Source organism: Ursus arctos, unplaced genomic scaffold (assembly GCF_023065955.2).
Source record: "Ursus arctos isolate Adak ecotype North America unplaced genomic scaffold, UrsArc2.0 scaffold_2, whole genome shotgun sequence".
NCBI lineage: Eukaryota > Metazoa > Chordata > Mammalia > Carnivora > Ursidae > Ursus > Ursus arctos.
Window position 1 is genome coordinate 1,509,983 of NW_026622874.1, and position 16,201 is coordinate 1,526,183.

The 16,201-nt window shown below is 40.6% G+C and overlaps 1 protein-coding gene and 1 pseudogene across 1 annotated transcript in view; one reads left to right on the forward strand and one right to left on the reverse strand.

The window, feature by feature from the left end:
* Positions 1-16,201, forward strand: part of WDR64 (WD repeat domain 64) — a 115,413-nt gene that overhangs the window by 45,111 nt on the left and 54,101 nt on the right. Inside the window, exon 10 of the mRNA XM_057315483.1 lies at positions 7,104-7,243. Coding sequence (XP_057171466.1) covers positions 7,104-7,243 — 140 coding nt within the window. The remainder of the gene's footprint in view (positions 1-7,103; positions 7,244-16,201) is intronic.
* Positions 5,675-5,775, reverse strand: LOC113246859 (U6 spliceosomal RNA; annotated as a pseudogene).

Below are 16,201 nucleotides of genomic sequence, written 5' to 3' on the forward strand. Positions count from 1 at the left end.
CTAATAGCCTACTGTTGACTGGAACCTTATAGGTAACATAGACTTTGGATTAACTACATACTGTATTCTTACAATAAAGTAAGCTAGAGAGAAGAAAATGTTGTTAAGAAAAGCGTTAAGAGAGAAAAATATACATTTACAGTTGTGCAGTGCCTTTATCAAAAAAAGTCTGCGTATAAGTGGGTCTACGCGGTTCAAACCGGTGCTGTGCAAGGGTCAGCTGTGTAAAGATAGCTACACTCTCACTTCACACCTGGGTGATCTCCCTGAGGACATAAAGCTAAAATGTTTTTCAGTGTACTGTGCGTTTGAAGTTCATGTTGAAATTTGTGCTCAGCTTTGGGCCTTTGACAACACTCCTTAGAACTAGCTTATGGTTCGAGTATTAGTTTTTAAAAAATTACATAGTAATCTACGAAAGCAAAACAAGTAAAAGCAATGCACTAGAAGTTAGAAGAGGTGTCTTTAATCATAGCCTGGCCACTAACCAACTGTATAATTTTCAACTATCACGTAGCTTCCTGTTGCTCACTTTCTGTATCTGGTAAAATGAAGAAGTTGGACTACATAAACTCCAAGATCCCCTTGAGCTGAAGGAATCCTAGTTCTGTTGTTTATAGGGAGATAGACTGAAATGTCCTTTGGAAAAATTGGAACCCCATTTGCCAATTAGGTGTGACTCAGTATATAGTCAGAGCTTTGTGTACTCAGAAAAATGAGGCATTAATGGGCCATAGACTTCTAAATTTCAAGTAAGGACGTCAAAGAAAGAAAGCAGACCATATGGGTAAGAAGTCTGCCGAGTAGTATGTGGGAGTTGTGGCTTGGGCTGGGAGCTAGTTTTCTGGTGCCTGGTAGTGGTGATTCGAAGAACGAACAGGGACCCAAGTCTTTAAGCTGTGCTAACTGAGGTTATCCTTTAAAGAGCTCCGTACTGAAGTCGAGAACACAGGGAACAAATACTAAAATTACATGTTTTCAAAAAAAGAAGTGGCATGCTTGTATTACAATTTCGTGATCCCTGTTGCCCTTTGCTGAGTTGATGACTGTCTTGGCTTCTTCCGTGTGAGGGAAATGGCTTGGACCACTTGTCAGGAGGACGTGGGAGTGCTCCAGGGATGAGGGACAGAGCACAGTGGTCCTCAGACAGGAAGCAGCAAAACTGCCCCAGAATTGAATTCCCATGGGTGCTGCCCCCAGCGGGGCAGGTCTTCAGTTCCCTGAAAATCCTGGCCTTCTATCCTCCTTCAGCTCAAACCCTCCACAGGAAACCCTCTGAGAAAGCAAAACAGCACAGTTAAAGTGAGATCCGATTTCTAAAATCTGATTATTCTGCAAAGACAAGCTGTCACATTAATCTTAACCAACTCCTTTGAACAGCCCTTTGTTCTCACACAGAATACTTCAAAACCTAAGAATTGACCAGCTTTCATATATCTTGTCATCTTAAGTATTTTAATCATTTCTGAGAAAAAAATATGTATTTGGTTAAATTCTGGCACTCAAATCACTTCAGTGTTTACAGATTAAGATATTTGACCCTCATTAAACTCAACAGTCATTATATTGTATGACGGCCAGCTACAGCTTTGCAATCTTATTTTTCTAGCTCCCTTACAAAACAAAACATTTAGCAGTATGACTGACAAGCAACTAATACTCTTCACCAGGCAAAAATTATTAAATTGTCACAGTTACGGAGCCTCAATTGTGGAAAACGCAGTTCCTCAGTGCCTAGAAGCACGTTTCCTCAGGAGAATACTCTCGTTGATTAGTGACTCAGCTGAGCACGTTGCTAAATGCACTGTATGTACCAGCTGATGACTCAAAATATACTATGAAAGCAACTTTGTTAGGCGTAGTTGAATGTGTGAAATATGCAGGGACATTTGATGAGCTTGAAGACAGAAGCTCCTGCAGGGGGGGTGAAAAAAGCCAAACCAGGACAAGGTACTTACAAAACAAAACAAAATAAAATTGCAGACTTCCTGAGCATTTGTCTTTAGCTCATCGCTCTCTCTCAGCCATTTTAAGAGTCCAACTCCTCTTCGGAAGGTCCAGTGTATACAACCGGTCCCCTGCCACCCAAGATAATTTGGGGGCTCTGCATGCATCTGTTAATGTTTCATTCAACAAATATTTCTTGCACAACTGCTACAGACTAGGCCTTATGAATCATAGAGATCAGGTTGTATTTTAACCTCCAAGAATTCAAAATTAATGGTACAAATAGGACATGTTACTACACAGCTGTAAGACAGCATGGAGCATGAGTCAACAGATTCCTAATCATGATAATAACAATGCAGATTCAACACTGTAGGCATTGGGAGCTTAGTGTCCTGTCCCTTTCTGATCAGGCTGGCTCCAAAGAGCCACCACGCAGACTACATGAGGATTCCATTGCTATCGTCGGAAAGCAAGCAGAGCTGGAGGACGTCTGGTAGCAGACCAGAGGAGCCCTCTGTAAGACGGGGTTTCCTTCAAAATGCACACTGGACAAAGGTCTTTACCACATCGTTCACATGACAGTCTTCAATTGTATCCTTCTTCCTATGGCACGCAGTCACAGATTTTCTTCTGGGGAGAGCCTGACCTCATCTTCCAGGAGTGATAAAGTGCATTTCACGGGGCAGCCCAGCCAACCACCTGGAGGCCCAAGGCTCAGGTTCTGAACGTACTGGAGTAAGTTTAAGACTTCTCAGCCATTGCCAGCGAAAAGCAAATGCAAGCAAGCTAGTGCATTATCGGAACAATTCAGTATGAATCATGTAACTGATAATCTGGAGTTTTTCTCATGACCTTTACAATTCCAGATTGCTCTCTTTTCTCACTGTAGTAACCTCTCCCTCCCCAGCACATAGTCATAAAACTTTAGAGTGGGAAGGAGTCTTGGGAGATCAAAATTCTACAGATAAGGAAATTGAAGCCCCAGGAAAGAGAATGATTTGCCTCAACTCATCATGTGACTAGTCAGCTGGGAGAACTGGGCTCCATTCTGTTCTCTTTGCTCCCAGCCCCTGTCCCTCCCCCTGGACCCCCGGGACCGTGGTAATCTGGTTCACACAGTGTCTCCCTCCCCTGCTTTTCTCTCTGCACTGAGCCAGCTCATCTCATCAAGAGTGAGGCATTTGGATCAACTGACTCACCAGCTGAGATAAGGGCTTGCTAAAGAAGGAAAATTTTATCTTTATATGTGGCTTTATCTGAATCCTGGTTAACAAAAAGGAAGAGAGAAACTAAAATAAATGGAAAATGACAAAGGAAAAAGAATTAACCCCTAATTAACCATAATATATCATTTAGTATTAAGTCCTACCTTCAGATTTGAATTATTTTCTGTGAATACTTCCTTTCCCTCTATATCTTTCATGCTTGTCTTTCTGCTACCACCAGATTACAAATTCTCCAGAGGAGGGCCCATGTTTCATACATCTATGTATCAGTTCCTCTCTCTGTCCCCTAAACATTTTATAGAATGTGTTGTAAATGACAGGGACTTAGAAGAACAGAGTAGCAATAGTCAGCTCATACTCCAGGAACTGCTCAGATTACCCATGGATGACCCCATTTAGTCTCACAATAACGTTATGACATAAGTTCTGGTCATCCCCAACATGTGTACAGATAAGGAAACCCAGACACGGAGAGGGGAGGTCACTCCTTAAAGCTGTAAGACTAGTGAGTGATAGAGCGAGGTCTCAAATCAAGGTAGACTTTCCCCAAATAAGTATTTTTTAAGCACTTCATGAGTCGCCCTATTTGCCAACTAATTTACTTGATAAACGTGTATCTTACACTAGCTGTTTGTGAAACACTTTATCGATGAGAATTATGAGGCTCACCAGATGACGGGTGAACAGATATTTACACAAACAGCCATAATTGAATAGACTTCATGCCATAAACAAAATCTGAAGAAAACACCCTCAGAACAAGAAGAAGCCTCAACTCCCTCTGAGCTGGGGACAGTGATCAGGGGCAGCATTAGGGAGGAAATATTGGAACTAAGTCCAAAAGGGCACAAGTTTTGGTCTTCTGAAAAAAAAAAAAAGACTTTCAGTAGTGTCAGTATGTAGACTTTTTTGTATCTTCAACATCTAACAAAATGCCAAGTGTATAGTAATTTCTCAAGACATTTTTCTTCTTGTTAATAAGGATAACATGGAAGTTTTAAATTTAAGAAAATACCCCACTTAAAGGAAAGAAAGAAACAAACAAACAAGGAAACAAAGAAAGAAAATATCCCACTTACCCACTGACAATAGTCCTTAAAATACCTTGGGTGCTGTCTTGGTCAGCTTAGGTTGTCATAACAAAATACCATAGGCTGGGTGGTTTAAATTAAATCATTTAATTAAAAATCACTTAATCATAGGGATGCCTGGGTGGCTCAGTTGGTTGAGCCTCCAACTCTTGATTTCAGCTCGGGTCATGATCTCGGGGTCCTGGGATCAAGTCCTGCATCAGGCTTCTCGCTCAGTGGGGAGTCTGCTTGAGATTCTCTGTCTCCCTCTCTCTGCCCCACCCCAGCTCACCTGTATGCTCTCTTCTCTAAATAAATTAATAAATATTTTTTAAAATTTAGGTTTAGGTTACTTAAAAAAAAATCAATTAGACTATAACTATGCATTAGTTCAGGTAATGCTAGCTGCTGTAACAAATAAACCCCCAAATGTGTAATGACTCAAACCAGATGGAAATGTATTTCTTTAGAAATGTAAAAACTAAAATCAGTTCCCTTAGTTTACTGGATAAAAGTCAGTAATCTGACCACATCTGGCTGCAAGGGAGTCTGGGAAATGTAGTCTAGCTGTGCACCCAGTAAGAGACAATAAGGGGTGTGGTGAACTAGGCAGTCTTTACCATGAAACTGGGTGTGTGTGTGTGTGTGTGTGCATATGATAAAGTTTTATTAAATTTTAATTTTTACTATCACCAGAATTCTAAAAGACGGTGGGTAAAGGATATGATCAAACAATTCACAGAAGGAGATACAATTAGCAGATATACATGGGAGAAAACACTCAGCAGCATCAGCTGTCATAAAAATTAAATAAAAACAAAGTGTCATTTTAGACATTAAAATATCAAAGACTTTAAATCATGATACTATCTATGTGCTGGCCAGACTCTGATGAAACTGGTATAATCCTATATAGTTGATGGCCTTGGCATTTGGTACAACCATTTTGGAAAGCAACCTAACAATACGGGAATTTATCCTCAGTGTGTATGTCCAAAAGAACAAAAAACCCACATGAATAACTGTTTATTGCAGTGTTGTCGAATAAAGTGAAAAACTAGAATTAGCAGGAACATTTATTGGCAGACAAACGGTGCGGCATTTTGACGTTGCAAACGAAATGTTGATTATGAAGGTGTGGGCCTGTGGTCTTCCATAAATGCAAAAAAAAAGGGGGGGGATGGATATGAATTATATTTAATTATTTTAATTATATTGGATATATAAAATTTGTATTTTAAAAAAGGGGACAAATTTCCAGTTAGAAGATGAGTAAGTTCTGGGGATGTAATATACACATGGAGACTACAGTTAACAGTATTGTATTTATAATTGAAAGTTATGAAGAGAGCAGTTCTTAAAAGTTCTCATGATAAGGAAAAAAGGGAACCCTTAGGTGATGCACGTGCTAACTAAACTTACTGTAGTAATCATTTTGCAATATAGCCTTATTCCATCCCTGCGCGGGAGCCATGCTAATCTCCTCTGCATCGTTCCAGTTTTAGTAGCTGTGCTGCCAAACCGAGCACTGTACTCATATCAAACAATCACGTTGCACACCTTAAACTCACACAATGTTGTCTATCGATTATATCACAATGAAGCTGGAAAAACCCGAACGTGACTTGCCCTGCAAACCCTACGTATAATAACAAAGTGACAAATCCCTTCTACAAAACTTTGATTTTGTCTGTCTCTCTCTGCTCAAAATAGCATGCTGTGATTTCTTGGTAAAAATACATTTTAAGAAGCAGTGATTTTTTTTTTTTTTTGTATTTCGGCAACATTTATAATATATTTTAAATGGGTATATCAAAGATAAAAGTTAGTGGTAGTGATCTTTTGTTGTTGAGAAATGGTCATCTAAATACCTACTGAAAATAATTCAAAGTATTTAAATATGAATGGGAAAGTGTTTTTCTTAACTCTGAAAATAAAAAATTTATTTGTAAGAAAGAGGGGGGAAAAGTGAACAGTGATTACCTATAGGGAGTGGAAGTAGGGATTCTGAGGGGAAAAAGAAGACTTTTTTGGACAGAAATTATACCCTTCCATATTGTTTAAATCTTTTACTGTGTACCCATATGATTTTAACAGTTAAAAAAGTAGTACGTATGCTATGGTAGTAACTGCATGTGAATTATATATGCTTACGGATGTGCGCTAGAAGGGGAGATGGAGACGTTTATTTGTTATAATGGTAGAGTTATATATGCTTACGGGTGTGCGCTAGAAGGGGAGATGGAGACGTTTATTTGTTATAATGGTAGAGTTATATATGCTTACGGGTGTGCGCTAGAAGGGGAGATGGAGACGTTTATTTGTTATAATGGTAGAGTTATATATGCTTACGGATGTGCGCTAGAAGGGGAGATGGAGACGTTTATTTGTTATAATGGTAGAGTTATATATGCTTACGGATGTGCGCTAGAAGGGGAGATGGAGACGTTTATTTGTTATAATGGTAGAGATTATGTGCAATTTTCCTCTTCCTCTGAATGTGAAAACAAAAGAACAGCTGTCTGAAATACTTTGGGAAGTAAATAAAGTATAAATAATACATTAATGCATGAATGAGTGGGAACGTACTGAATCAAGAAAAGGACTCATAAAACATTTATAAGAATTCACATTTGTGTGTGTAAATACAATTATTCCCGAGCAGCCTTGACAGGACAAAGGGGCTCCAAAGCAGGGCTAGCGTCTTAGCAAGTCAATCCTAGAGGGCGTCCTGGAGGAAGCCAACTGTGATTTGGTGCTAGAAGGACGATAAGGCTATCACTGAGTGGGAGGGACTCTTTGGACTTGGACCAGCTGTATCCCTGAGAAAACAAATAATCCCGTGTCATCCTTCCAGGAGATGACAAGGTTCTCCGGCTCTGGCACCCCAACATCAGCACCAAGCCGGTAGGGAAACTCGTGGGGCATATGTTCAGCATCACGGAGATCGTCATGAACGAGAAGGATCAACACGTCATCAGCCTCTCCTCTGCAAAGGTAACAGAAAACAGCCTAAAACCAGCCGCGTGTTCCCCTCAATCCAACTATTGGAAAATCTAGAACACGTATGGTTTTGGCAGAAATAGCCGGTATCACTGAGAAAAGTATTGTCAGTGGGAGAAGGAAATGAGCCACTGTTCTGCTCGGTTTCTGCTGACAAGGGCGCGTGGAAGTTCATGTTTGAAGACAGGCGTGCAGGAAGGCAGCGCTGGGAAAGAGCCGCTTGGCCCCCCCACTGCGGACAGCACATTTTGGGCAAAGACAGAAAGCCTGGGGCTTCTGTTACAGTGGCTGTCATTAAACAGTGTCTTCAATGTCCTAACCAATGTACCCAAATAAGAAAAAATGAGTTAACGAATATTAGCTATGAAGAGACTGAATCACTGTATTTGCAAATAATGTGATTGTCTCCTTGAAAATTTCAAAAAAATCAGCTTAAATTTTTAAAATTGAAGTACTGTTGACATGCAAAATCAGCTTGAAATTTGAAGAGCAGGTAACTTAGCAAGGTGGCTTGTGACAACAGCGATTTCTAAAAAATAAATAAATTTCTATAAAGAGCAGTAACCATACTGGTCAAAGAGCTAGCATTCACAAGGGCAAAAAATGTGAACTACCTGGAAATAACCTTAACAAGCAATATTCACTATTTATATTAAGATAGCTATGACGTTTTTCTGATGTACTTTTATTTAAGAACATGGACAGAGGGATACGCTGTGTTTCTGCATGAGACTGTGGTACTGTAAAAGGTATTCTCCATCAAATAAGCTATCTTTAATGCTATTATTTTTTAATGCTATTCATGACATTCAAGAATATCTTAGAAACGTTGGAAAATATCATTATAAGCTGGCATTTTTTTCCCTGCGGGATACTAACACATATCCTAAAGCTGCAATAAATAAAACAGAGCAGTAGTTGAAGCAGAACTAGTCAAGACACATCCATGAGAAAAGAGAAAAGGTGAGAATGAGTTCATATGTGTATGAGCATTTGTGTATAATAAAAGTAGCTCTCCAAATCTGTGAACAATGGTAGTTTGTTCATTAAATGTTGGGAAAAGTGATTAACCATGTAAGGAAAAAATACGTAATCAGATGATTACTTCATTATAAACCACAAAATACATTCCATATATATTAAAGATCATAAATATAAAATACAAAAACATGGAAGTTCTGGAATTTTCCAGAAGAAAATACAGGTGAATATTCATATATCCCTAGAGGAACTCCTAAGCATAACACCTGTGGCTAAAGGAAAAATAAATATGACTACATAAAACATTTGCACTTTCTGTGAATTAGAATAATAATTAATGTTTATTGGGGCGCCTGGGTGGCTCAGTCGGTTGAGCATCTTTCTCTTGGTTTCGGCTCAGGTTATGATCTCAGGGTCCTGGATCCCCGTGCTCTGCAGAGTCCCAGACTTGGGACTCTCCCCCTCTGCCCTTTCCTCCTCTGATGCACACACATGCACGCTCTCTCTCTTTCTCTCTCTAAAATAAATTTTAAAAATCTTTAAAAAATAATTACCATTTATCAAATGTTCACCAAGTGCCAGGCACTGTGGCCCATATTTTACATACTCAGACTCACCTGATGTTAATAACAACCCTATAAAATAATTACCACAGCTTTGCATATGTAAAGGCAAATGGACCTAAGTAACCTGCACAAGGTCACATAGCTACCTGATGGCTAAATATAGCAACCATCATCTCAGAGAAAGAAAGAGAAAGGAAGGACAGAAAAGGAAGGAAAGAAAAGAAAGAAAAGAAAAAGGAAAAGAAAAAAGAAAGGGAGGGAGGGAGGAAGGACGGAAGGGAGGAAGGGAAGGGGGAGGGAGGGAAAGAAAAAAAAGAAAAGGAAGAAAGAAAGGAAGGAAGAAAAAGAAAGAAAAGAGAGAGGGAGGGAGGAAGGGAGGGAGGGAAAGAGGGAGGGAGGGAGGGAGGAAGGAAGGAAGGAAGGAGAAAGAAAGAAAAGGAAGGAAGGAAGGAAGGAAGGAAGAAAGAAAGAAAGAAAGAAAGAAAGAAAGAAAGAAAGAAAGAAAGAAAAAAAGAAAGAAAAAAAGAAAGAAAAAAAGAAAGAAAGAAAGAAAGTTTCTCCTTGCGGTAAGAACTCTTAAGATCTACTCTCTCCACAACTTCCCTGCACACTACACAGCAGTGTCAGCTACAGTCACCGTGCTGTACGTGACATCCCCAGTACTTACTTATCTTGTATCTGGAAGTTTATACCTTGTGACCCCCTTCCTCCAATTCCCCCTCCCCTCCATTCGGTAAGTTACAATGTATCCTTTCACATAATAGAAATATCATACTGACTTTCAACATTATAAAGATGAACAATAATGTGAAAATATCTAAACAATAAATTATTTGAAATATAGTGAAACAGTGTGTAAGAAAGTAAGCCATTTTATTTGAGAGAGTGGAGGGGAGGGGCAGAGGGCGAGGGAAAGAATCTCAAGCAGACTCCTCGCTGAACTCAGAGCCCAATGTGGGGCTCGATCTCACGATCTGGAGATCATGCCTGAACCAAAAATCAAGATTTAGATGTTTAACTGGCTGAGCCACTTCAGTGCCCCGAAATTAACCCATTTTAACATATATCTTTGGCTCTCCTGTATTACCAAGGGTGATTAACAAGATGCTAGTGATTACCTGGGTGCAAGATTATAGATGAATTAAAATATTTTTTTCTTTTTTGTGTTTTTTTTCTTTTCTTTATTCTCTTATCTATTTTTTATAGTAAATAAGCATTGCTTTTATAATAAGGAAACTATTTCTAATTTTAATTAAATCACAAAGAAATTTTAATGGTACTGGAAAGACAGTGAAGGTTTTGAGGCACTGAAATTAAACCGCCCTATGAATTGAGACCTGGAGTTCCCTCTAGAGAAATTCAAGGAAACAAAGACAGCTTTCTAGCAAACATTCAGGCCACTCACGCCCAGAGGTGAACAGACACAAGACATCAGCTTTCCAATGTCTTGTAAAGGTAGCGAGCATCTTAACCTGATGTGCCTTCAAGCATCCCAGCGGCTCCAGTCGGCAAATCACTTAGTATCTTTCCACACGGCTTCTTCGTGTGTAAAGTGTAGCTTTGCCTACAGGGCTGTGGTAGAGATTAAATGAGCTCATTCATGACTTCTTCAGAACACTTATTTCTTGAGCATTTATTATGTGACACCTCTTAGGTGCTACTGGGTTCCAGAGAGGGAACGCTGAATGAGGCAGGTAAGGCTCTTTTCACAGGAAGTTTCCATTCTCGGGGAAGAGAGACAACAAGGTAGCAAATAAAGTGGAGGACAGCATTACAGTGAGCAGAAGACATGTCACGAGCTGCCTGCACATCGCCTCTGAGGAGGGGACGTGAAAGGGGACACCCGAATGACAGAGACACCAGCCACACAAAGATCTGAGATACGCGCAACTGAGGCAGAGAGAGCGGCAAACTAGGCACATACGTGTTTTGGCTGAAGCTGTCATCGCCAGTAGCAGCGGTACTATCATTCACGACAGCAAAAATAGCAGGTGTTTTACACATCTAACAGTCCTTCCAATTTCTTCATAAACTAGCTTTCATCACGGCAAGCTTTACCAAATTGTCAGCCAGTCACATGGTTGCTATGCCTTTTCTGAAGCCCTTTAAGCAAATTTCATCCATCCTCCTGGTTCTGCAGATCTTCCACCCAGATATCCGTCACCTCTGCAACCGCGAACCCTGTAATTCCAGTCCCAGGTCTCAGGCGTGTCAGCACCGTGCCCCGTCTGCTGCTTCTGAAGAGCTGACCAACACCGACAGAGGCCAGGAGGAACACAGATTTCCTTTCATTTCCTTAACAAAACCAAGGGGAACCATGGCTGGCAACTTTCTCAAGCACAAGTCTAGGTAGCAAAGGTTATTTTTCTTCTTTCTGCTGAGGAGAGAAATATACATGCTGTGATGACGTCTAACAGATTGCAAATGGGTTAGCAGTCGCTTTTCTTTCTTTCTTTTTTTTTTTTAAATTTTCACTCCGGAAGCAATATGAGGGAACCCGAGAAAGGGCGCAGTTCACTAGGTTGGGAGCGAGCCTTAGAGCGAGAAGCAGTGTCCTGAAACCAGGTGCCAGGTGAATAACATCAGGGCAAGCCAGAGGGGTTGCCAACCTGGCCTACAAATTGGCTGGACGCCGTCCTATTGATGACCGTGTCTAAGATACTGTCCTCAGTGATGACGGTGCTACTGTCTTGACCCCAGGCAACATGGCTAAGAGAACGGCCTTGAAAACTGGGCAAACCTAAGTCAAAGTCTGACTCTGACAGGTACAGGTAGTGACCTGGGATGAGTTATTTGAGACTGCCAAGGAGGCTAGCAGAGTACCTTCCTCATAGCGTTGATGTGAAGATGAAATGAGATTAGCAAGCGGTTCTCAATAAACATCAGCAGTTATCAGAAAGGCAGGTGCTCTCCACTCTCCATAGTGGGGACGGGACTTGGGTTGATCTATCTGCATTGGTGCTGAACAGCCATTATGGCCACACAGGTGTAGATTATGGGGATTGTGGGTGTGGTCCGTGGCATGGGACAGGGGGAGGCTTTCCAAAAACCCGTGCTTCCGATGCTACTCATTTATATATATGTATATTTTATTTAAATTCAAGTTAGCTAACATATAGCGTAGAATTGGTCTCAGGAGTAGAATTCAGTGGTTCATCATTTACATACAGCAGCCAGTGCTCCTCACGAGTGCCCTTCTTAATCCCCGTCACCCATTTAGCCCATGCCCCCACCCACCTCCCCTCCAACAGCCCTGTTTGTTCTCTGTATTTAAGAGTCTCTTATAGTTTGCCACGCAGTCATTTATATTCGTCTCGTGCTCAGTACCTGTCAAGTCTACATGACAGTTAAACACAGTCCCTACTCTCCCTGAGCCGCTGACCCCATTCCTCACTCTCCACAAGCTACCTTGTCTTCTGCTGGGCTGAGAATGTCAAGGTCGCTTCATTAACTTCTGTCTTTTCCACCTCAAAATATTTCTGTTTTTCCTGTATTTTTTGCTGCTTTCTCTTCTTTTCCTCCTGCCCAAGAACAAGCATTTCTCTTGCTTCCTGAATCAAATCCCTGCTCTCATTCTCCTAGTCAAATACTGCCCCGTCCAGAACCTTCTTTCATCAGCCAGCATCTCTCTTCTTGTTATGCTCAACGTCTCTATCTTCAAGGTTCCTCGAAGGGCCATTTGGTCCTTATTTATCCTTTACAAAATTTCTGCTTATCTACAACTGAATTGATTTTCCTCTTCAAATCTTTTCCTGACTTCTGATCTTCCTCCAGCTGTTACGATACCATTTGTTTCCCACTGAACCATGACCAACTTCAAAGTCACTTTTAAACCTTTTGCTTCCCTAACCCCATCCACTGGCCAGTCTCCAAGTCTCTGAACGTTTCTCATATCCGGCACCTCCTTCTTGTTCCCACACTGTGACCTTAGTTCAAACCCACTGACAGGCTCCCAGTTGAAGGAGACACATTAGAAGGCACTCGTGGTCCTCCTACTTAAGTCTCTCCCATCTCCCCATCGCCCAAATGTTACACTGTCATGTTAATCATCATCTTACCCACTTACAACCTTGTCAGTACCTTCTTACATATCTTCAAAGACATCTCTTGCCTTATAAATAAAGTTCAAATTCTCTTTTCTAGTGTTTAAGGCTCTCCATGGTCAGGACCAGATACCTTTCTAGTTGCTACTTATTTGTTTTCAGATAGTCTAAACCTCACCCAGCTCTTCCCCAAAGTCTTCCTTCTCTCCTGCCTTTGTCCTCAGTCACTCTCGTCCCATACCCAGCTAGTCTAGCCACCCTTTAAATCTCAGTGAAATATCACATCCTCCGTGAAGACTTCACCAAGAGAAAAATGGAGCTCATCTCTCTTTGGTGAATAAGAAATGTGGGTACTTGAAATAGACCAAGGGACAGGAAGAAAAGCTGACCGTTTAAAATATATTTCCCTTAAGTTATAAAAATCAGAACTGTTTTCTGGCTTTAGCTCTTTACGCTTTCTTTCCATATGGGATTATTGTATGTGAGGTAAATTCCAGTTGTGTTTTTTTTTTTTTTCTTGCTTTTTGGATGCCTGGAAGCGTCCATGATCGAGAGCCTGATTTTACTGCTCCCAGCATTTTGCCACCTTCTGTCCTTGCCTTGCTGCTGGGGACATTCGATTTGGGGTAAACTGATTTGAAACATCCTCAAGAGTAGGAGTTAACTTGTGTCAGATCTTTCCTCAGAGTGACTGTCAGAAAATTTTCTGGGGAAGATCAATACACGTTAGGAACCTTCAGCTAAAAAAATGTAAGTGACCAATTGTGAAGAAAAAGTACAAACTAAGAGAAAGGAGTTGAGGACACATGTTTTGGGATTCACACTCAACTTGAAGAGTCTGAAGCAAAGAAAGTAAGCTTTTTGCTTATGTAAAGGCTTTGTTTTCCTTCAGTCTGTAACCCCACGACAGCTCACTGACCATCTTCAAAAGAAGACCCTGCTGATGGCTCTGAGCCATGGGAGCTGATGTGCCTACGAAGACATTGGGGAACCAGCCCCTACATGAAGTTTCCTTTCGTTTGTGGCTATCACCCTCTAGTTATATAACCTGGGACACTGCTGTCATTGCACATTTGCTTGAGGTGGGCCATGATGTTTCTGAGTTTTGCCCTGTGGGACTACTTCCTCTTGGCCGCACCCTCCACTTCCATCAGCTTTCAGGACCCTCTGCCCCTTGCACAAATACACACACACACACACACGTTTGCATGTACACACATACACATTCACTACCTAAAGTAACTATCTGAGTATATTGTTGACATTAACTTTCATGTCTTAGTAAATATAATTCTTGAAAACGTCTGACACGGTTCTTTGGCAGGTAAACTGGTTGTATCTCAGAGCTATCCTACTAGGAATCTTGACTTCTACTGTGTTAGTATGAATCTGTCAATATAGGAACCCCTGCTAAGTGCCTCATATTGTATCCTGCCCAGTGCCTAAACATCTTTTGATGTCATCTCTGCCCAAAAGGAGTTAAAAATCTAGTTGAGTAAATAAGGCAAAACTACCAAAAATCTTTGATGGCAAAACCTAGTAATGACAAAAACATCCAGTTCAGCTCTCCTAGAGAAGTGGAGCCAATTATGAAAGCTGGTTTTGCAACTTGAAATCAAGAAGTCATAAAATCGTAATCTCAAAAGGCAAGGTTGATCTGGCAACCTAGCAAAACTTAAAATGCTCACAGCCTTTGACACAAAAATTCCACCTCTACGAATTTATCAAACAGGTGTGTCTAGATTACTATACAAAAATTGCATATACAGGGGTTCACTAGTACTTTACTACAAGAAAAGAAAAGAAAAAGTCTAGCTCCATCAGCCAGGGACTAATTAGAATAAATTATAGAGCATCTGTACCACAGAACATTATGCAGCCGTTAGAAGGAATGAAGTAAATTTAAGTAGTTAAGTGCACCCTCACATAGATGTGAGCTCTTCCTACACGTGACCTCATTTAATGTTTGTGACAACTGCACAAGACAGGTTCTGGTATAACCTCCCTTACAAAGGTAAAAACTAAGGCTCAGAGATGTTTAGTGATTTGCCCAAGGTCACACAGCGAGTAAGTGGTGAAGGAGGATTCAGCTGAGCTTGTCTGCCTCCAGAGGCAATATTGCCAACAGCGATTAACCTAAGAAGTAGAACTGGAGAGCCCAGAAGGAGTGGGGAGGTGGGAAAGGGGACTGTGGTGTTTGTACAGTTTGAAATTTTCTAGTAGACACATCTGATAACTTGGTCCTTAAAAAGTTCATTTTTCAAAGGCATGCTGGCTGGCTTCATTTCATTTCTGTTTGCCAGTTATCGCAGAGGAAAAATGTAGGAACCAGATAACAAAATTAACAGTTTTAGTTTCGCATGGCAAAATTTTTTTCCTCTTGTTATTTGTAAGAGCTTAAAAAATGCATCTTTGCTTTGAATTCATACACAAGTAACATCGAATGCCTACTGTTTGTACTATACTGTTATACATATTTATTTTCAAATATAATATTCATCTATAATACTATGTCAACCCTCAAAAGAGTCATAATATCAGATATCTTCAGACTCTTCCAATGTAAAATCATGTAGCCCTAATACGATTCATCTGGGGTCTAAAATCTAACTAATGTCTTGTAGTTCTTGGGTAAAATTAGGGGGGCCGGCAAAATCCCAGCTTCCCTTGACAAATCAGAAATGCTGAATTCCCAGGTCCTTCCCTCTATCTAAATGATACTGCAATTCTAAAAATTTCTGCCAATACAAGTTTTAGCATGGCACAGTTCAAACATCTGTTCAAATAGCTCTTACAGTGCACGATAATTACTTGTGTTGTAGCTACTCTCCCGACCAGATGAAAGTCTGTTCAAGAACAGCTGTAATAGTGCTTCTCTTGATCGTTTGCCTCTGTAGCACCTAGCTCGGAGTTCCAGAGTTACTTGCTGTATAAGGAATTGTGCATGTCATGTTAGTTTTGCACCTTTTTATAATTCTTTTTTATGTATTTCAGGCCAACTCCTACACATCAGATATATTGCTCTAGGTCACTCTATAATAAATACCCATCAAGGAAAAAAAAAGGAATCCTTTTATTTTATTTTATTTTATTTTGTTTTGTTTTGTTTTATTTATTAGAGAGAGTACAGGAGCGGTGGGGGGCAGAGGGAGAGGGAGAAGCAGATTCCCCGCTGAGTGGGGAGGCTGATGCAGGGCTTGATCCCAGGACCCCAAGATCATGACCTGAGCCAAAGGCAGATGCTTAACCTACTAAGCGCCCCCCCCAAAAGAGCACTTTATTAATGCATTTGGATAATAGTGATTGGTATTGAGTTTGCAAGAAAAGCCAGGAAACCTGGTTGAATCAAAACAGTCCTCACT